Source organism: Xiphophorus couchianus, chromosome 10 (assembly GCF_001444195.1).
Source record: "Xiphophorus couchianus chromosome 10, X_couchianus-1.0, whole genome shotgun sequence".
In the NCBI taxonomy this organism is placed as follows: Eukaryota; Metazoa; Chordata; class Actinopteri; order Cyprinodontiformes; family Poeciliidae; genus Xiphophorus; species Xiphophorus couchianus.
This window is the reverse complement of record NC_040237.1, coordinates 5671623-5694629: the sequence shown is the minus strand read 5'-3', so window position 1 is coordinate 5694629 and position 23007 is coordinate 5671623. Positions and strand designations below refer to the sequence as shown.

Sequence of the window (23007 nt, the reverse complement as noted above, 5' to 3'; positions counted from 1 at the left end):
CACATACACACTCCCCTCCACACACACACACACACACACACACTGCAGGAGCAGCAGCAGACTCGGGCGTCCATGTCTTGCCCTCCTCATGGATGATTGGCCACTCTGTGGTGACCTCACAACCCACTCTCCGCCCACTCCTGAACTTTTTCTCTTCAGTTCAGCCGGCTCAGGAGCTCGTCACGTTAATGCATGCTGATAAAAACAAATGGTGTGTGTATGTGTTAGTATGTGTGTGCTGGTGGAAGGAAAGGAGTAATGATTGCAGAGATGGAGGGTGAGAAGTAGAGGAAGACGTGGTATTTTTAGCAGATTTATTTTTTTTCCCCCTGGTGCAATCTGTTCTCTGCAGCTTTAGAAACTGGAAGGACATCTTTCTCTGCTTCTTATTTCTCCACTTTTCTCTCTCTCCCACTACATCTGTTGTTCCAAAGATGAACACACCTATAATATCACTTAAACTGAGAATATTCAGAGATTTTTTTGCAGATGCGATGCACTCAGTTACTTGAACTAAACCAAAACTAAACAAATTGTTTGGGAATTCAGAGATTATTTCCATAGAAACTCTGAAATGTGACTTTTTAAGATGCATTTTTACTAACACCAAATATCTGTCGTCTCTAAAACCACAGCAGAAATGTAGAAGCCATATTTCACCTTTATCTTTTTCTTTTTTTGGGTAGCACAAAATTGTCAAGATAATACTAATATTTATGAAACTACAGAAACCTTTTCTTCTTTTATTCATCATGTGTAATTTTGCTGGCTTTCTTTCTGCTTGCTAAGGCTTATACGTTAGTGATATCTTTCTTCTAAGTGCAATAATGCATTGTCGTTAAAGACCTGTGTTGATTTAATCAGATTTTCAATCAGACCGCTGTATCTCGGCACATTATACGGCTTTAATGTGGTACATACTATTGTTTGGTTGTTTATATAGCAAGTACTGGATTTACGAGATCAAATCAAAATGTTGTAAAATTAAGAATCACATTTTTTTTTGGTTGACATAAAAAAGTACAGCTGGGTCTCCATAGTTCGGTCCTGTAAGTGATTTTGACCACAATACAAAAATGGCACAAATGTGATTTTCAAGGTCGAGGTTGATGCAGTTAAATAAAGTCTCACAGTGACATGCCATTAAAAAACATACTGGCTAATTAAAATCTTTTATAAATGAAAGGTGCAACACAAAGTGCTAATCTTTTACCAACCATGTTTTTTTCTTCTTAATGAAGTCCATAGCAGATACTAAAGAGCAAACTTTGACATTAAAATTGCTTAAATAAAACATGAGTTTTTTAAGAAAGTGACCCATGTTCTGTTGTTGCTCAGAATGAAAACAATGTGAAGCTGCAGGATAGCTGCCTGAATGGTCCATTCGTCTGTCCATCTCCCCATTTGTTCATCCATCCATGAATGATGATGCATGTAGACGTTTTTTCTTTTATTACAGCTTCTTGTTTCTGTAAAACACTTTGTGTTGCCTTCATTGTGTATGAAAAGTCTCGATCAAACAGATTAGCTGGTTGTCACCAAGTCTGATGATCTCAGTTTGTGAGCTCAATGCAACATAGCAAAGTCAGAAATTCTCTTTTTCTTGCTTTAGAATCAGAATCTCAATTATAGAGACCAGGTTTCAAGATTTCAAAAAACATCTACCTTTACATCTGTGGAAAAGTCACAAGCTTTGTGAGACTGACTTCACTTTGACGAGACACATTGTGGCATTTTATTATTACGATCACGTGGCACATAGTTTCTTCTCATGTAATGAAGTGTGGTGCTCGGGGAATACAGATAATATCAGACAACCGCATCACAAGGTTTACTGTAGATTCATTGTCCTTTGAAAATCCATTTTGTTTCTATAAAGCTTCTGCTTTGATGTTGCTGTCGGCTTCTTGCTTGTTTTTGTCAGAGTTGGACATTCGTGTTTCTGTTTATTTGGCGACCGTCTCCCAGATGGTTGTTCTTCAGGTCCAGAGTACGGCCGTCTCCAAGACATTAACTCTTACCAGTTGTTAGGCCTCTTCTCCTCTACTACTCAGCGTGTGTGTGTACGTGTGTGTGTCCGAGACATATGGACGATGTATTATGTAAAGCAAAATTAATTCCGTAATGGACTATTTAGCTGCTGCTCCCCTCCAACCAACGTGCATCACACACAGATACAGGAATACAGATTTACACCCGTGTCCACATACACAAACTCCCTAGACATCCTGTCTGTAATCGAACTGTGGAGAGGCTCAGCAGTAACCACATCTACAGCGTACCCCGGAGAGAGAAGCTGGCGGAGTGAGAGAAAGGCTAACTAGGACAGGAGCGCCGAGGGAAGGAGTGTGTGTGGGAGTTAGAGTGGAGGTGGTTCTCTTGTCTTAAGGTTACTCTTCGAAAGCATTTATCTATCGGGGGGATGCAGAGAGGAAGTAAAAAGGACTGGTTGGATGTTGTTCATCGAGGAGGAGTATTTTAATATGCTGTCCTTCGTTTTGGTGCCCACACACGGCAGCATAAATAGCTTTCCACACGTATATATATGCATAGGCCTCCGGTAAGTGTGGGGCGTCTTTTTTAAAGAGGGAGGAAGGACTGAGGAGGAAGAGGAGACATTGAATGATTAAACATCCTGAGCAACATGATGCCTAATCCCGATTTTTACAAACCGTTGTGCTAAGAATAAAAAGAGTGGTTGGAAGAAAGTTTGTGGCTGAATTAGAGATAAGGACTCGAGTCTGAGAGCTTGACTCACATTTAAGTTGTGAAAAAAGATTTGTGGTGAGTTTAGGGCTGAAAGAATTAATCACATTAATTGTGATGAATGAATTATTGAAAGAATCGTCAAGTAATTGATTAATTCATACCTAGAGCATGCAGACTCAAAATGAACAGTTTTCTTATAGCACCTATTAAGCCAAAACTGTACACATAATACATACATTTTGCATTCAAGATAAAATAAATCCTTTTTTATGTGTAAATCTGAACTCCTCCAGTGGCGGTTTTAGCATCACCGGGATCAAATTCTGTAAAAAAAAAACAAAAAAACAAACATCTCCCATTAAGCACCTTTTAAATTCAAATCATCAATCAGTTAATAGATAAAAAATAATCGACAGGTCAGCCCTATCGAGTGTTAGGTTAAGCAGAAATGGCTGAGTTTTTCACATCTTGATGTTAGAAGTATTTTTTTAGCTGCATCCTTTGCTACAAATCACAAAGTATTCACTGAAGGATTGCTACTGCATTTTAGTCAATAAAATATTTATTGCCTTATTTAAAAAAGGAATTGAATTATTTATTTTGCATCTTTTAATGTGTTTCTAATATTGTGCAAGAAAGGGTTACGTGATTAAATTAAAAATGTGCAGGATGTGTTAATTTTTACCAGAGAATAATCGATTACTAAAATAATTATTTACAGCTGTAGGTGAGATGTAGTTAAGTTGCAGATACAAAGAGTGAAGACTTTGCTTAGTCTCAAGTCATACTTTTTAAGTTGCCAAAAAAAAGCAGTCTCAAGACTCAGTAAAAATTTAAGACTTTTTTTTTACTTGAGTCGCACTTAAGTCACAAAAGTTTTGCTTAAGTGACAAAAACTGTTTAGATGCGCAGAATTACTTGATCATATTCAAATATATTCAAACCTAAATTACATACACCAGCCTTTATACATAATAGAAGCACTGACACAGTTGACATAGCTGACAGAATTTTAAAATTTCCTAGAAACCCACAAAAGTTGTGTTTCTCTGTCCTGAACATAAAAACAAACAAACGCAGTAGTGTCTTCATTCTGTCTCCTGAGTTCCCAGAATGAACCCGAGCCGGGCTCTGATAACGGTTGAGACGTTTCTGCACTCACTAATTAAGCTACAGACTAAGCAGTATGCTGTTGGTCTTCCTTCGTTACAGGATGAGAGATCAACTGACCGGTTTGGCTTCCACAATATATCGTCTAGCCACCGAAGTCTGATTTACGTCAAGTTGACATAGGGCACACATGCGCAGTAAAGTCAGTTTGCAGCTATCAAAATCCATCCATCCATCCATCCATCCATCTTCTTCCGCTTATCCGAGGTCGGGTCGCGGGGGTAGCAGCTTCAGAAGGGAGGCCCAGACTTCCCTCTCCCCGGCCACTTCTTCTAGCTCTTCCGGGGGAATCCCGAGGCGTTCCCAGGCCAGCCGAGAGACATAGTCTCTCCAGCGTGTCCTGGGTCTTCCCCGGGGCCTCCTCCCGGTGGGACGTGCCCGGAACACCTCACCAGGGAGGCGTCCAGGAGGCATCCTGACCAGATGCCCAAGCCACCTCAACTGGCTCCTCTCGATGTGAAGGAGCAGCGGCTCTACTCTGAGTCCCTCCCGGATGACTGAGCTTCTCACCCTATCTCTAAGGGAGAGCCCAGCCACCCTGCGGAGAAAACCCATTTCGGCCGCTTGTATCCGCGATCTCGTTCTTTCGGTCATGACCCAAAGCTCATGACCATAGATGAGGGTGGGAACGTAGATCGACCGGTAAATCGAGAGCTTCGCTTTTTGGCTCAGCTCTCTCTTCACCACGACGGACCGGTACAGCGCCCGCTTGACAGCAGACGCTGCGCCAATCCGCCTGTCGATCTCCCGCTCCCTTCTTCCCCCATTCGTGAGCAAGATCCCGAGATACTTAAACTCCTCCACTTGGGGCAGGACACCTCCCCTGACCCGGAGAAGGCACTCTACCCTTTTCCGGCTCAAGACCATGGCCTCGGATTTGGAGGCACTGATCCCCATCCCGGCCGCTTCACACTCGGCTGCGAACCGCTCCAGCGAGAGCTGCAGATCACGATCTGATGAAGCCAAAAGGACCACATCGTCTGCGAAAAGCAGAGATGAGATCCTAAGGCCACCAAATCGGATCCCCTCAACACCTTGGCTGCGCCTAGAAATTCTGTCCATGAAAGTGATGAACAGAATCGGTGACAAAGGGCAGCCCTGGCGGAGTCCAACTCTCACCGGAAACGAGCCCGACTTACTGCCGGCAATGCGGACCAGACTCTGACACCGGTCATACAGGGACCTGACAGCCCGTATCAAAGGGCCCGGTACCCCATACTCCCGGAGAACCCCCCACAGGGCTCCCCGAGGGACACGGTCGAACGCCTTCTCCAAGTCCACAAAACACATGTAGACTGGTTGGGCGAACTCCCATGCACCCTCCAGGATCCTGCCGAGGGTGTAGAGCTGGTCCAGTGTTCCACGACCAGGACGAAAACCACACTGCTCTTCCTGAATCCGAGGTTCGACTATCCGACGGACCCTCCTCTCCAGGACCCCTGAATAGACCTTGCCAGGGAGGCTTAAGAGTGTGACCCCTCTATAATTGGAGCACACCCTCCGGTCCCCCTTTTTGAACAGGGGGACCACCACCCCAGTCTGCCAATCCAGGGGAACTGCCCCCGATGTCCATGCGATATTGCAGAGTCGCGTCAACCAACACAACCCTACAACATCCAGAGCCTTAAGGAACTCCGGGCGGATCTCATCCACCCCCGGGGCCTTGCCACCGAGGAGCTTTTTAACCACCTCGGCGACCTCGCCCCCAGAGATTGGAGAGCCCAACCCAGAGTCCCCAGGCTCCGCTTCCTCAGTGGAAGGCATGTTGGTGGGATTGAGGAGGTCTTCGAAGTACTCTGCCCACCGGCCCACAACGTCCCGAGTAGAGGTCAGCAGCACACCATCCCCACTATAAACAGTGCTGGTGCTGCACCGCTTCCCCCCCCTGAGACGCCGGATGGTGGACCAGAATTGCCTTGAAGCCGTACGGAAGTCTTTCTCCATGGCCTCTCCAAACTCCTCCCACGCCCAAGTTTTTGCCTCAGCAACCGCCCGAGCCGCATGCCGCTTCGCCCGCCGGTACCCATCAGCTGCTTCCGGAGTCCCACAAGCCAAAAAGGCCCGATAGGACTCCTTCTTCAGCCTGACGGCATCCCTCACCGAAGGTGTCCACCAGCGGGTTTGAGGGTTGCCGCCGCGACAGGCACCGACAACCTTGCGGCCACAGCTCCGATCGGCCGCCTCGACAATGGAGGCACGGAACACGGTCCACTCAGACTCCATGTCCCCCACCTCCCATCAAAATGACATGATTATAAGTGTTGACATGCACAGCGTTCGGGTTATGAACCGGCATAAACTACCCCTCTCATCCAGATTACAGTTTTATTCAGAATGAGCAGAATTGCTTACATGGTACATTTTTATTTATTCTGATTATTTATGTCCATGTAAAAGTGGTTATTGACTCAAAACTTAAATCAGACCTGTGGTATGGTGTTTGAGTCTTTCTCTCATGTAATTAAGCCATTACGTAAGGCACAGACAGCGTACACCTCTGCTAAGGATGCACATTCTCCTGTGAAAGGGTGCGTTTGATTTATAGCCTTGGGAAGTTCATTGAAGCTGTGCTAACAATGGCTCAGAACAATCTGTTCTTGTGAGCTGCAGATTAATGATCACATGGCTGTCCCTCAAGCTGATGTCTGCAATAAATGCTTTTGGATTATGTCAGAACAAAATAACTTCTCTATCTCTCACAATTCTAAAAATGTTTTTAATACAGTTGTACATAGATGCATTTTAAAAGGCATTTTGCCTGTATTTTATTGTAGTTTAATATAACAATGTTGTTTGCTATGTTTTTGCATACGTTTTAAAATTGCTCAATCTACACTTACATTCTAAGTTATAAAAATGATTAATTTACATTTTTTTTGTAGTTTCACAATTAAAAAGCAAACTGTTTTTCTACTTGGATTTTATGTGTTTTGTCTGATTCACCGCCATCAGGCTGCTGAACTCAAGCTGCACCATCTCATAAATTATTTACACACGTGTTTTTAGTATGCATATCTACTGTATATATCACATGAATTACTTTATAGTTTATTTATTTAGTTTTATTTGTGTATTAAATTTCTTAATCTGGGACCTGAGTCCAAATTTTGTACCACAAACAAGCAAAGGCGGTGTGACAATAAAAAAATCATTGAATATGTCATTAATGTATACCAAAATGTAAACAAATGACACTAAATAAAGATGTTAGATGGTGGGACCTAAACATAAAACACCAAAAAAGACTATATAAAAAGTTTTTTTAAGAGAAATATAAAGCTGAAGTGAAGTTATGCCAAAAACTATTACTCCAATTCATTTCAAGCTTATTTACAGCAGTTCATGTCATGGTTTCAGTAAATACTTCAATGGGACTTGAGACCTGACTTGGACTTTAAAAAAAAGGTGAAACTTGACTTGTGTTTCACTCCCAGCACTTGTGCATAAAACAAGTCTCATATACTTGAGACTTGTTTTATGCACAGAGTTAAAGACACTGAAATGAAAAACTTGACACTTTATTTTGGGCAAGACATTTAAGACATGAGTTGGACCCCTCAAAGTCTTGGCCCTTGACTTTGACTAGAAGCAAAAGACGTGAGACTCGGGGCTAAAGGCTAGACTCTTGACTTGGACTTGAAGCAAAAGATGTGAGACCTAACTTGGATTTGTCCCTCAAAAACCAAAGTTGACTTAAAATGAATGAATTGAGAGTGTTGACTTCTACATGGAGCGAAAACTTGACTTGGAAGTGGCCCTTAAAACACCTGAAACTCGACTGTGTGTGTTTAATCGACAGCCTCGGGGACAAACGAGAATGAGGAGAGGGTTTTCCGCGAGAGGATCACTCCTCGCCGGCGACAAGGAGCCGTCCGAAGACGCGTCCACCAAGTCAACGGACACAAGTTCATGGCCACCTACCTGAGACAACCGACCTACTGCTCACATTGCAGAGATTTTATCTGGTAGGCAACACATAAGCACATCTGTTGCAGCTCATTTGCATCAGAAGTTGAGTTTCTTTGAACCCGCCTGGCTGATAACGCTGGCTGCTCTTGTGTGTGATCTGATAGGGGTGTGCTGGGGAAGCAGGGATACCAGTGTCAGAGTGAGTACTTTTCCCCAACCCTGTCCAAATTTCTCATGTAACATGGCACTTTATTTATTATTGAAGCCGGGGAACATGGGAGAGGATTACATGTTGCTGAGTGACGGGTGTGATTTGTTCTGGAGCCATTCATTATCAGTACTACACCAAGTGTTTAACGCTTTAAAAAATGCAGAGCAGGACTCTTCTGCAAAACAACATGCACATTTAATGCATGAAGAAGGTTGTGCCACAAACATGTGATAGTTTGTTTGTAGAAATTCTTACCAGCAAAGACTCCAACCTGACACACCAGAGTCATCAAATCCCCCAAGAATTATGTGGGAATTAGAAACCCCAGCACGAAAGTCATTTGGCATTCGATGAGGCTTAAATGCCCTCATCAGTAATTCAATCTGGGCTTCCTGGGTTTCGCGTCTACTCACTGATAACTTAAATAGTTCTAACTCTTCTGGGACAGCTTACAGTGTTTTAATTAGAGTACTTTTCATATGTTTATCAAATAAGGTTTGGCTTAAGTATCTGAGCAGCCTGAAGGAATCTTGATTAGCTCCTGCAACTTAGTTGGTTTGCTTCTGGATATTTATTGTCTGCAGGGAAGGTCTGTTTTTTGGAACAGCTCTTCTAAAAATACTTCTAAAATACAAAATGTTGTTTTATTTTTATTATTTACATTTTTTATAGAATTAAAGAAATGTGATATGTTGCTATATCTCCTTTTTGTTTGGCTGACGAGGAAACTTTATGTAATTATTGTTCACTGCAAAAACACAAAATATTACCAAGTAGTTTTGGATTAGTATCTAGTACAAATATCTTAATACACTTAAAATAAGTGTATTAAGATCATCCATCCATCCCATCCCAATAAACCAACCAAATTATTTTAAATATAACGTTTCTTTTGCTTAAAACAAGCTCCTATATCTTGCTGAGAAGTAACTTCCAAGTTAGTTGTATTTTAGGTATACTAAGATATTTGCTCTAGAAACTGGACCAAAACTTCTTGGTAATATTTTGTATTATAAGTATTTTTGGTTAGCAGACTTTTCCAGCATTGCAAAAACAATTTTTGACATTTTCAAAAGAAATAAAACTAAGTAGACCAAAAGAACCAGCTGGAATTACATGATACTGGTTAGTTTAAAAAGTCCTTTTCAACATCTAAAACTTTTCAATACAGAATTAAGATATATTTATTTTGTTATATTAAAATAAAAAAAATTGGTCACTTATCCAATTGTTTCCATTTACTTCAATAATAGTAGATTCTTTAAACTCATTTCCATCTTTTTAATTAATCAGTATTTGCCAAACTTTAATTACAACAGCACAGGAGTGATTGCAATGCATTGGTGCTTTCAGTGTGTACCTGTGTCGTCCACAAGCGCTGCCATATGCTCATCATCACCAAGTGCGCTGGGATGAAGAAGCAGGACGACACAACCGAGAAGGTAAACGTCTGCAAACGCATGCAGTTAAATCCACGTGGTTACATATACTGTAAACGTCTTTTCTCCCTCTTTGTCTGTCTGTCAGGACCATCTACTTCTTAAATGCCAAAATGTGACACAAAAGAAATGTTTGTGCACCTTGTAATACCTTGAAATACGCCCACAGTGTGCCTCCATGTTGTGAACCAAAAGTTTACAAAGCCAAGACATCTAATTCTGGGCTTCTGATTTTGAAAACAACAAATATTTTGGCAATAGTTCCTAAGACAGAAAAAGTTATCTGGATTTTGTCAGACAGGGAGAAAAAAAATTATGTCTAATTGTTCAGTGTATCTAAATATCTGATTTCAACTGTATTTATGGTGATATTTGTGCTTGTGTAAGTTTTGGTTATGTCCCACTTTTTTCTGCTTCTTGCAGGCTTAATAAAGATGAATAGAAAATGAATCCAGAGTTTGTTACAACCTCAAACATGTTGAGGATTACACAGGATTCCTCTGTGTAATCCTTTGTGTTGAGTGTTTGTGTGGGTGTGTCTCCCTCTGCAGGTGGGTTCAAAGGGGTTCAGTGTTAACATTCCCCACAAGTTCAGTATCCACAACTACAAGGTGCCTACCTTCTGTGACCACTGTGGCTCTCTGCTGTGGGGCCTCTTGAAGCAGGGCCTTCAGTGTAAAGGTGAGTTTCAACTCAACCACAAATTTACCATCTGAAATAAAAGTCTAAATAAAAGCTTCAGAACAATAGCCAATATCAAATCATCAGCTTCAAAGGGAGTTGTTTGCTGTCTGTAGTTTGCAGTAATTGAATCTTACTTTTAAAATTAATGAATATTTTATACAGGAATTTTATGTTTCGTATAAGTTGAGTAGTTTTGTGACAAAAACAGGTTTTGGGTAATTTTTTGCTATTTTTAGGAATAGTGCATGTTTAGGACGTACCTAAATCTCAGGTCTAGTACCAGATCTTGTACTTCAGGCTTTGTCAGTGTGGGCTTTGTGAACAGTCAGTCAGTTTCAGAGAACTGTCAGTACACATCGGCCTGTCGTAATTACACATTTTACTGGATGATAAATTGTCCCAGACATTGGGATAAACCATAATATTGTTGTTTTGAGACAATCTTCAAATTATATGATGGTAAAGGTATAATAATGCAAGAACACGTTGTGAAAAATTAATAAACTCTAAATTTGGTTGAACTTCTAACAATAAAACTGGAAGACATTTTAAATATTCCAAATAAACAAATGAAAAAAACAACTGAAATGACTCATGAAGTCTTTGTAAACAACATTGTCCTTCAAAAAAGGGCTAGTTGAGACCAAAGCACCAAACTGAAGCCTTTTGTCATTCAGTTTTTGGTAGAAGCAGAGAAAAGAGAAAAACAATAAATCATGCAAATGAAAATGATTGAACTTGTTTTAATTTATCGTGCGAATAATCAATTTATTGTTTATTGTGACAGGTCTAAGGACAAACGTGCTAAATTATGTTTAGCAGTGGAGTACTTCAGCTGATAGATTTAATGTGGATTTTATTTAATTAATTTGAAGTTTATAGAAGCTGATATCAGAAAGGTTCCAGATGCAGTGTTAATTTGTAATAAATTTTAAAGGAGGCTAAAAGAGAAATTATACATTTGTGTAGTTTTTGGACAAGATGGAGGATACTGACAAAAACAAACCCTTGAGTTTCTAAAGGGAAACATTTTGAGGCAGCAGAGAATAAGTTCAGTGTTTCTGCAGCTGTTTACTGTATGATACCACATGATACAGACAAACATGTAAAGAGGTCTCAACAGATCGGTGATTATTTCAGTAATTAGTTATTCTATCGATTACTCTGACAATTAATCATTTAATCAAATAAAAAAAATGTCACATTCTCTAGATTGTTCATTCCAACATGTGAAAAGCTCAACTCTTTCTGCTTGTTTTAACATTAATAGCGTGTAAGGTTTATCTGTTGAATAGTTTTTTTTATCTACAGTATTAACATCAGACAAAGTGAGATGTAATTTTATCCGGTGCTGTTCTGCACAATATTGTGCTGGACAGACGGGTTTAATTTAGTGTTCTGTTATGTGATGACTGGAGACAGGACCTCATCTAGCACCTCTAAAATGCGACAGGGAAATATTTATTTTTGGCAAGCATGCAATTAAAATAAGATGCGACACAACATTTGCCAAGAGTTTTTTCAGCTGAAAAACCGTGTTTGGTTGGTGTCTTTTGGAGTGACGGCAGTCGCATATTGTAATGAGAGAAAAGTGTCTTTTTAACCATCTTTCGTCTATTCATGTCTCACATTCTGTTGATGCTGGTGGCTGAACTAACAGACACTTTCTAAAAAAGTCTATCTGCATTTGGAGTTGGTGACGAGCAGAAAATGTGTACTAAAGCTTACTGTTGATTAGGCAAAAATAAACTAAATATTAACTGGTAAAATGAAACAGTTTATTACAGATATACCTCTTAGCCATGCTAAGAACATCACTGAATCATGTTTTTTTTTGTTTGTTTTTTTTTTACCCCTCCAGGGGGTCTTTTTGTGGGCTCTAGTGTCCCTTTTTACAAAAGTAGGCTGACAGGAATGGGGAAGGAGAGGAGGGAAGACATGGGGCAAATGTCGCCGGGTCCAGGAGTCGAACCCGCGTCGAGGACTCAAGGCCTCCAAATATGGGCCGCGCTAACCACTACGCCACCACGGCACGCCCTACTGAATCATGTTTTTATGTGATCTATGTGTTTTATGTTTATTTTCTGAAAGTTCAATACTCTGTATGAACATACAGTGTTCTAGTGTCAGTGGCATCCTGATGGATACCTGTTTTATGTGCATCCGACTTCTGACCTGTTTCCATACTCCACAGCCGGCACCAGTCCAATATCGGAGCTAGAAAGCCTTTTTTCCAACAGGTCAAACCTGACTTCCTTGCATGTCCTCCTGCTGTTTTCGCAGTGTGTAAGATGAACGTGCACCGGCGCTGTGAGACCAATGTAGCTCCTAACTGTGGGGTGGACGCCCGAGGAATCGCCAAGGTGCTGGCTGACATGGGAGTCACACCTGAAACAATCTCCAGCACAGCACAGCAGAGGAGGAAGGTAACTGGATACAATGTGGCCCAAGCCGCCGCCATCATGACTAGATGATCCGCTATTTAAACTGAAGTACTCTCCAGCAAAGTCCTGTCCTTTAAAAAACAATTTGAGTGGTTTCTTATATTTCTACTTCTGCTTTTGCTTTTCTGTCACAATTATGTTTCATCAAACATGTCTTATCACCAGACAAATTTGACCTGGGTAAATCCAAAATGTAGGAAAAAGCAATCAAATTCATCCTGGACCGGTGTGAAAAACATTTCTCTTCCATTTTTAAGTCACAAATTAAATGTGATCAACCACATTTTTTTTGACTGAGTTCAATTTCTTCACCTAAACCTGATTAAGTCCAGACCTGTAGAATCACAAAGAGACAACATGCAGTTGAGTAAAATCTCAAAAAGCAACACTGATCATGTGCTGACCTCAGGGAATCCAACAACACATAAGAAACAATCCTACCAGTTTGGAAATAACCCAGAACAACTTGGGAGGTACTGGAGCACAAGGTCAACGTTCTTGACTCAGCAAAAAGAAAGAGACTGCAGCAAAGTTTGCAGCTAGGGAAGAGGTTTGAGACAAAAACAGAACACAAAGACACTTCTCTCTGTTTCCAAAAAGCATCTTAATGATTCCCAAAGAGCTTTGGGAAAATATTTTGTTGACTAATAAAACAAAAATTGAACTTTTTGGAAGATATGTGAAAGAATGTCACACAATCATGGTCTGGGGCTATTTTGCTCCTGGAGGAACATCCAGCTGTTATAGATGGAGGCCATTTATTTGTTTGCTGTCTGTCAGAAAATCTTGAAGTCCAGGCATAAGTTTGTGACCTGAAGCTCAAACGGATTTTGGCTATGCAGCAAAACGATGAACCAAACAGCACCTGCACGTCCACCTCCAAATGGCTTAAAAAGCTAAATAAGTTTTTTCTGGCCTCCAAATAAGAGACAAGGTATCATTTTTATCCTCAAGGGGCAATTAGTTTTAAGACGTAGGACAGAAAGGGTAAATATAAATAACTCAAAAGTTTTAACCGTTTGGAGCGTTTTGGGCGTCGAGCGCATCTAACTTGTCCAGTGCCCCACATAGACTTTGAATATAAACCAGACCCGGTTGACCCTCAAAACTCGTTTGGCGTGAACGCACCTTAACTCTATGCTGCAGTGCGCCGCATGCGCTACTGCTCTGCATTGAGTCGGGAATATAACGTAATAAATGGCAAATATATTATTGTGATAATTCTTCACAAAAAATATGACAAACTTTTGTAGCTGAGCCAATATATACAGACTCATTCCATAAAACAGAATATGAAGGAAAAGATTCTTTTTTGTAAATCCTCCACCGAGTGAAAGACTTTAGAGGTTGGATGTTTTGACATCTTTATATCTCTTAGTATGTTTAACAGCTGCTAAACAGTTATTTTCAAAAAGTAGTATTAAAATGGCAAGCCTCCATCAGGACGTATATCCTAATTTATTAAATATGACTGTATGGCTTTCACATTTAAGTTTGTGCCTTTTTCTTAGCATAAAAATGGCTTTCCATAACTGTGGGTGCATCAGCGCCGTCCCCACAATGTGTCCCCACCAACTTGCAGCACAAAGTTACACCCTGCCAGAAGGAACGATTTTGTCGTCTTTCTGTGTTCCCAGTTGACCTCAGGGCAGGACGCTCCCCAGTCTCCGCCTGAGCTCTCTCAGCCGGAGGACAACAGCTTCAGCCAGCCAGCTGTCCCCACCTCCCCCTCAGAGCAAGGTAACACACTGCACACGCACAAAATGTTGAGGAAAAACAAGTTTGGGGCTTATTAAAACCATTTTAGGATGAGCTGCTGTAACAGGACACAGTTTTTAACTCTCTAATAAACCAGTTAGAGGTTTTCATTTGATTCCAGCAACAATATTGTGGCTCATGTTGAGAAATAAGTACAGAGAGGTGTTTATGAACATACAGGGACTAGACGTGAATTATCCCGCACCGCCCACAACCATTTGGTTGTCACAGTTAGTCATTATCACACTTTGCAAGCTGAGAAGTGAAAAGTTAACTTTCTCTTTGTGGAAGAAGTCTTGTTTCTTTTTTTTATTTGAATATGAGCCACAAAACTAAGAGTCTCCTCCAGTATTATAATAATAATAATAATAATAATAATTGTGATAAGTTTGGAAAAAATAATTATATTACTGGTAATTTTTATATTAATCATGATGATAGAATGGCAAACACACACGGTTAATAATATTAATTCATTAAAACGCTGTATTTTATGTTTCTTTTTCTTTCTTTGTTTGTTTTGTGTTTCTTTTTCATTCATGTAATGTACTGCACCATGTATTTTGTACTTTGATGTAAAATAAATGTGTATTAATAAATAAAAAAAAAGATATTGTATATTGCTATTATTGGAGGAAAGTGTGGGTTTAGAGGGATGTACACAGTTTAAACCGGAGTCAGAAGTTTATATACACTGAATAATAACATTCACCTTTTTCTCTCACTGCCTGAAGTTAAATCAGGACAAGATTCTCTTGTTTTAGGTCAGTCAGAATCACCAGAATTATTTCTGTGTGCTAAATGCCACAACAATGAGAAATAATATGTAACAGATTTAATTGTTAATGTCTTCAAAATCAGAAGTTTACATACAAACGTCTGGTTCCAACTGTGTATATAACTTAAATAAAAAAAGGAGACAGGAAGGAAGGGTGTTTTTATTTTAGCTTACGTCTGATCAGCTTTTCTGATGACGCCCACAGACTTGGCAGAGCTATCGCGCCTGCAGGAATCGCTGTCGCTCGACGAGCAGAGACCCCAACTCACATCTTCCTCCCCCACCAACTCCTCCTCCTCGCCATCCTCGGCTGCCAGGGAGAACGGACAGACCCAGAGGAGGGCTCTGGAGGACTTTAACTTTATCAAAGTCCTCGGCAAAGGCAGCTTTGGCAAGGTGCAGCAGCATGAGGGTGTTTGAGGGGGATGTTTGTTTGTTTGCTGCTCATTATGCTTCTAATAAAACAGTTTTTTTAATTGATAGCACAGCAGCTGAGTGTTTCCTTCAGGTGTCCTTTCATCTCTGCACTGCATTGTGAGATTTGACTGTGGTTGCTTGTGATATTTAATCCGCTGGATTTTGGATTTCAGCTCAGTGTGTTTTCTTCTTAACACGCAGATATTGTATTTTGAGGTTATGTCATTGTTTTCTTAAGTGTCAAACCATGACAGCAAAATCATTTTCATTTTATAATCCAAATGCATAAACTCTTACCAAATATTTTTGTCTAGTTTCTAGTGTTAATATCTTAGTACGCTGGAAATGAAACAAAACTAACTTACAAGTAACTTTTCAGCAAGACATAAGAGCTTGTTTTAAGTAAATTATTTCTTAATATTGATTTAAAAAACAAAAAAACTATTTCCACTGGCAGATTATGTAATTTAAAATATGGGGAAAATGTCTTTCTATAAGTGAAACAATCTGCCAGTAGTAGTACATTATATATCAATATTCAGGGATTATCTACTGTAAACAATCTCCTATATCTTGCTGAAAGTTACTTGTACATTAGTTTTGTCTTATTTCAAATACACTAAGGTATTTGCACTAAAATACTTAGATTTAAGATTAAGATTTAAGCTTATATGTTTTTGCAGTGTAAGCATCTGAAGACCAGAACCAATCCTAAATCCAGGTAATTCTAAGATTACATTTACCAAAGCTGAAAAAGTATCCAGTAATGGTAAAACTAAGTACAACTCATGATTCAGTCAATTGTACCGTTTCCTTCTGTAGCGATAAATCTAAGTTCTTTTCCTTATGGCTTTATTAGTTTTCATTTTTGGTGGATCATCGTTGCAGCTTTGCTTCAGTTCATGGAGGTTTCCAGGCGTTTGTTTCTGCTCCTGTCTTTAGTTTCTGCTCCGTATATCAGTCAGGCTGAGTTCTGGCTGTAGATTTGATCCTCTGTTTGAAAGATTTGAAGTAACAACTTTAACTCTTGAACAGAGTTATGATTTTCTTTTTTATGCTGTAACCAGGTGATGTTGGGGGAGCTGAAGGGGACAGACGAGGTTTATGCTGTCAAAGTTTTGAAGAAAGATGTGATCCTTCAGGACGACGACGTAGACTGCACCATGACAGAAAAGCGCATCCTGGCCCTCGCCCGCCGCCACCCCTACCTCACCCAGCTCTACTGCTGCTTCCAGACACGGGTAGGAGCGCAACAAAACCGTGCGCTAAAATAGTTAGATTTAAAATGAAATCTAATCTTAAATCACCTGCTTGCCGTTGTCTCATCCTCTGACCTCTCTTTTTGTGTGCAGGATCGTTTATTCTTTGTGATGGAGTATGTGAACGGAGGAGACCTGATGTTCCAGATTCAGAGATCCAGGAAGTTTGATGAGTCTCGCTCTCGATTTTACGCCGCCGAAGTCACGTCTGCTCTGATGTTTTTACATAGGAATGGAGTCATCTACCGGTAAATACCCCTAGCCTATATACCATGAGGCTAAGAGATTGATCAATTTCATTTAAACTTTTATAATTTTGAGTGAAACAGAGTTTAGAAACTTCTTTCACCAGACATTCCCACTAAATGGTTCTGATAAGAATGTTTCACCAGGGCTTCCCAAACTTTTCCAAAATAGCTAGGATTGTCCCGATCCGATATTCAAGGCAAAAATCGGTCCAAAATCACCCAAAAAAACGAGTATCCGATTTCAACCTGTGTCTAAAATCGCCGATATGAGCTCATTGTTAGAAGCACTCAGTCTGCATTTCTATAAGGACCTATTGATACAATAAACGGTTCGGTTGTTCTTATATGTGTTGTTGTTGACTATTGTTCTCTGTTTGAGTAATATAACTTGATCAAGCCTTTTTTTACCATTCAACACTAACGAAAGTATGTATAATTTGTTATGATATTGTATCAGGCGAACACTCAAAGCTGTAATATCTGTATCGTATTGGAAGTGAAAAAGTTATATCTGGACACCCCTACACACATCATTCCCTTTAGCCTGGGAACCATTACAAACCCACAGACAATGCAACAAAATATGTAAAGAAATACTGAGTTTCAGAATGTATTCACTTTATGTTTATTCACTTTTCAATGATTATTACACTTGTTTAGCATATGTAAATGCTGCAACTTTCCTTCTGATTTTAGATAGCCATGAGTTCTTAGGGTTTTTTGCTTGATCAGCAAAACAGCTTGATAAGTTTGATTGGCAGCCGGTTAGAAAGATGAACATGGCAAATACCATTTCAATAACTTAACTCTTATTTTATAATAATAATTGAAAAACAGGTTAGATTTTGTGAATTTTTTTTTTTTTCACATCTTACCTCCAACTTTCTGAGGCGCCTCGTACGCCACCTGGTGGCCGTCACTTTGAAAAATGCTAGTTTACACAACGATTCCAACCTTTGGAGGAAGCAGATGGCACTGACCCTCCCCCTCTGTCTGCATCCTGCTCTCACAGGGACCTGAAGTTGGATAACATTCTCCTAGATGCAGAAGGACACTGTAAGCTAGCAGACTTCGGTATGTGCAAGGAGGGCATCATCAACGGTGTGACCACCACCACCTTCTGCGGCACACCTGACTACATTGCTCCTGAGGTGAGCTAAAATTAGCTTAGCTAGAGACGCAGAACAACAAATTATGGAGTATAAAAAAGCCAAAAAAGAAAAATAGTCTTCTATGGGTTCCTAGTGTATTTTGAAAATTACTCATATTAATAGTATTATTGTTATTTAATAATAATATATTAATATTTTTGAAATTTAATTCTGAAGAAACTATAAAAGTGAAACTATTTCACTTTGAGAAGAGATAGGAACCCCCTTGTGTGTCAGTGCAGTCAGATTTGCAAACTGACGTTAAAATATTCAAATAAGTAGTTGGATGAACCAAGTTATTAGGGAAGTTATTTTTTGTTTAGTTTTGTTTTTATAAAACTCTTTTGATTGAAGAAAAAATTCATCAGCAGTATTAAAATTCACCTTTCAGATCTGATCAAAATAAGCTGCCATGGAAGAAAATAATAAACAGCTAATTAAATAAAATGTAGGTAGTAAAGATTACAGGTCTATGTTCCGGGTGTGTGTCTGTCATGCTGATCTGTGTGGTTCTGCTGGTTCTGCTGGCTTCAGATCCTGCAGGAACTCGAGTACGGAGCGTCTGTGGACTGGTGGGCTCTGGGGGTTCTGATGTACGAGATGATGGCCGGCCAGCCGCCGTTCGAGGCCGACAACGAAGACGACCTGTTTGAGTCGATTCTCCATGACGACGTCCTCTATCCCGTTTGGCTCAGCAAGGAGGCCGTGTCCATCCTCAGATCGGTGCGTTACAGCGGACATCCAACCAAACATCCAACCATCCATCCATTCATTCATCCATCCATCCAACCAAACATCCAACCATCCATCCGTCCAACCAAACATCCAACCATCCATTCATCCATCCATCCATACAACCAAACATCCAACAATCCATTCATCCATCCATCCCTCCATCCATCCATCCCTCCATCCATCCATCCATCCCTCTTTCCCTCCCTCCCATCTCATCTGCCTCCAACATGTCCATCTTATTTTCAACTCATCGTTCGTCTTTGTTTTCAGTTCATGACGAAGAACCCGGTCAAGCGTCTGGGCTGTGTGGTGACCCAGGGCTGTGAGGAGGCCATCAAGACCCACTCCTTCTTCAGGGAAATCGACTGGGTTCTACTGGAGCAGAGAAAAGTGAAACCGCCGTTCAAACCCCGGATTGTAAGAAACTCACACACTTAGAAACAAATTGATTTTATCTGTGAATGCACACAGCTGGTTTAATGTGGGGTAACTTCAGGCTTTTTGAGCCAAGTTAAAACAGGATAGTGTTGCACAGCTGTATCTGCACATATACCTGTAAAATATACCTGTAAAGCCAGGAACACAGTAAATTGAACTCACCAAGATATCTGAGTAAAATTTTCATTTTGTGGATCTAAAGAAAACACACTGAAGCCAACTTCAGGACAGTTAATAAAACCTCCTCACGTAAATGCTGAATGTTGTACTCAAATAATGGATGTACATGTGAATAAATCACATCATCCCTGCTGTTAGATATGGTGGAGGATCTGTGCTGCTGTGGGCCAGTGATGTCAAATCTGAAATTTTCCATTGTGGATTTTTAAGGCAATTTTCTTGCCTTGAAAACGCAAAAAAAGTTTTGGTTTTAAATCAGAATTTTTATTTTATCAAGTGGACAAGTTGACCATTTTTCATAAGTATTGATTGCTCATTAATCTTTAATTGTTAGCTTTTATAACTTAATACAATTGTAATTTAAACCAAATAATTATTTCACAATATACAAAAATATTGCCCTCATCTAGTTGAACCATTGCACATTCCTGTATTATTTAACTCACATTATTAAGTTAAAATAAGAACCCATTTAAACGGGAGTGGGGACCATTTAAAGTCCCCACTTTATTTCTTCTTACTTTTTTTTTCTAACTTAAAAAAATCTTTTTTACACAACTCTGAGGTAACACAAAACTAATAAAAAGTTAGCACAACTTACAACTGCAAGTCTCCACGGCAACCAATTGTTTTCAAGGTTTTCACACATCTACGTAACATTGGTGCAGGAGGGTGTGTGTTCCTGCTGCTGTTGTCTAGAGCAAATCAGAGTGGGACAGGCTTTTACTCGGTTTTTTGTAAAGTGTAGTTAGTCTTTTTGGTCAGAAGGTGTCGCTGTGGTGTAATCTGTTAAGCATCAGGTTATGATAAAGTTTCAGAATTTGCTTCTTTTCACTTGCAGAAAACCAAGCGAGATGTGAATAACTTCGACCAGGACTTCACCAAGGAGGACCCGGTGCTGACGCCGACCAACGAGGCCATCATCCAACAGATCAACCAGGACGAGTTCAAGGACTTCTCCTACTGCGCCCCTGAGGAGCTGCAGACCTAACACACACACACACACACCTATCAGACAACAATAACGCCTGGCGTGCTTACACTCAGCAGAACCAGAACACACTCTCTCACTCATTCGCACGGTCAATCTTTTCCTTTTAAAGCTCTTGTTTGTTGTTACTTTTCTGGAGCGTTATTTACTTGCATTGTGTCGTTCTTGTTGCCTGGGTTTTATGATGAATATGACTATGACAATAAATATGAACACGCACACCGCTCTTACACAAACGTACTCTACTTAGACACATGGATACACTCACACTGCTTCTCTAACCAGCACCAGCTCTCTCTCTCTCACACACACACACACACACACACGCACACACACAAAGAGCGGAGTGGCGGTGCGAAGGCTTGTACATAGCCTGTGTCGAGTGGCTGTATCGTGTCGGTATCGTCTGCTATTTAAGGGGGCGTCGTTGCGCATGGACAAGCACCCTTCCTGTGTTATTACTGTCCTTATCGTGGACCAGTTAGGGCCAAACACCCTTTTGTGCAATACCATGACTATCTATATATTTTGTTGTTTGTTTTTTTTCTTTAAAAATGTTTTGTTCTGTTGGATTTTGGGTGAAATTGCTTTGACTATCACACTTTCTGTCCTCCTGTCCTACGTACGGCGCCTTGCAGAATCATTCAGACCCTTTTTTTTTAACTTATTCACATTTATTTTCAGGTGACAACGATAAATAATGATGTAATTTATGTTGATTTTTTTGTGATAAACCAACACAACAAGAATTAATAAACGTAAATTGGAAGGAGAATGACAAATAGCACATTTTCACATTTAGAGGCCGACAATTTCCCTCGTTTTTCTTTTTCAGAATTGCTCAAGCTAATTCCTATTACTTGGAGAATGTCTTCAGTTCTTGCTATAGATTCTCATTTAATTTTAGGTCTAGACTTTAACTAGGCCGTTCCAAGACATGAATAGGCTTCAATCTAAACCAGTGCAGCTTTGGCTGTATCTTTAGAGTCGTCTTGCTGCTGGAATATGAAGTATTGTACAGCCTCAAACTGGTCTTCTTCAAGTATTTTTTTATCTCCATACAATGCAGTGCCACAGCATTATGATGCCACCACTGTGTTTTATGATGGAGATGTTGTTTTCAGGGTGATGTTCAGGAGAAAAAAAATCAAAAAAGGAACATTTTGGGCACAGAGATTGCTGTCTACATGGTTTGTAGTGATAGTAAAAACAGCAAACAGAAATTCTTCTGCCTTTGCTTCAACAATGGCTTTCTTGTTGCCTAAATGTGGTTTCTATTGTTTGGAAACTTCTTGGAATACTGTACTTTGTTTAGACATATTACAGTAAAGGGGGATGACTTTTCTGATTTTTATCTGTCAAATATTGTGAAAGTGATTGATAATTTGCTTCTACTTTGCAGTGATGCAGCTTTGTGCTGGTCTGTTTCATAAAATCCCATTGAAATACGTTTAAAATTGTTGTGAAATTACAAAACAGTATGGAAACCTGACAGGGGCATGTATGCGTTTTACAAGGCGCTGTATGTACAGTGAATGTTACAGGCTATTGAACTAATTATGTGGAGCAGAGTGTTACAGGCGGCCTGTGTAGCAGTAAAAAAAACTCCGGTGTCCAACTGTTTCATCCGTCTGTTAAGTTTCAGAGACCTGCTGGCCGGTGTGAATGTGTTGCCCCGTTTCTTTCTTTCTTTTTTTTTTTCTCCAAGTATTGTGAATGTACATTTTTGTGTGTATGAATGTGTGAACTTTAATCTCCTCCACGTCGTGCGTGACTTTTTGTTTTCTGCATTTCTGTATCTATAGCAACCACCGATGTTTTGCCCATCTTCCCTTTCAGCAATTCCTCTTTTCCCTGCTTCTCTTTGTCTCTTTCTGCCAAAAACTGCTCTCACTTTTGATTTATTATTATTATTTTTGTTGTTCAAAATGGCTTTTCTTTCTTATTGCTGTCTTTTTTTAATTATTATATTAATTATTATTATTATTATTGTAAAGTGTATCTGGAGGATTAAAAACCTTTATGTGTAAAACTATAACTATACCATTATAGGTCTGTTACAGCCGGTTGTTAGGAAACTTGGTGAACCAGCAGCTGAATTACCTCTCACTTCAAACACACAGCACTCACTGACTCTCCCCTTTGCTCGCCCTCTCCTCCTCCTCCTCCCTTTCACTGTCTCTCTCTCTTCCTCCGAACCACACATGCATACACAAAGAGGGACGGTTTGTCGCGTTTCTTGTACAGCGATCTGAAGACTGGCCGGTTTGCTTGTCTGTGCAGTAGAGTCAGTGTGTAGTGACGCTTTGTGCACCCAGGGGTACGGCTGTTCCTGGTCACTCTTATCTTTTTCTCTGTGCCAAAAATGTAGTGCAACAGCCGGGCTAGTCCCCCGTCTGGTCTGATTCCAATAAAACACTGAGCTGTCTACATCCATCCCAGACGACTCTGTCTGCTTTTTTCCCCCTCTTTTTCTCCCTTTTTTA

The 23007-nt window shown here is 40.1% G+C and overlaps 1 protein-coding gene across 1 annotated transcript in view; it reads left to right on the top strand.

Annotated features, from left to right (window-relative positions):
- prkcea (protein kinase C, epsilon a) overlaps positions 1 to 22958 on the top strand; it is a 45166-nt gene extending 22208 nt beyond the window's left edge. Inside the window, exons 3-15 of the mRNA XM_028029462.1 lie at positions 7679 to 7844; positions 7953 to 7987; positions 9353 to 9441; positions 9990 to 10119; positions 12406 to 12548; positions 14204 to 14306; positions 15308 to 15498; positions 16587 to 16760; positions 16872 to 17026; positions 18039 to 18177; positions 18712 to 18900; positions 19183 to 19329; positions 20372 to 22958. Of these exons, the coding sequence (XP_027885263.1) occupies positions 7679 to 7844; positions 7953 to 7987; positions 9353 to 9441; positions 9990 to 10119; positions 12406 to 12548; positions 14204 to 14306; positions 15308 to 15498; positions 16587 to 16760; positions 16872 to 17026; positions 18039 to 18177; positions 18712 to 18900; positions 19183 to 19329; positions 20372 to 20521 (1811 nt within the window). The 3' untranslated portion in view covers positions 20522 to 22958. The remainder of the gene's footprint in view (positions 1 to 7678; positions 7845 to 7952; positions 7988 to 9352; positions 9442 to 9989; positions 10120 to 12405; positions 12549 to 14203; positions 14307 to 15307; positions 15499 to 16586; positions 16761 to 16871; positions 17027 to 18038; positions 18178 to 18711; positions 18901 to 19182; positions 19330 to 20371) is intronic.
- The last annotated feature ends 49 nt before the right edge of the window (positions 22959 to 23007 follow it).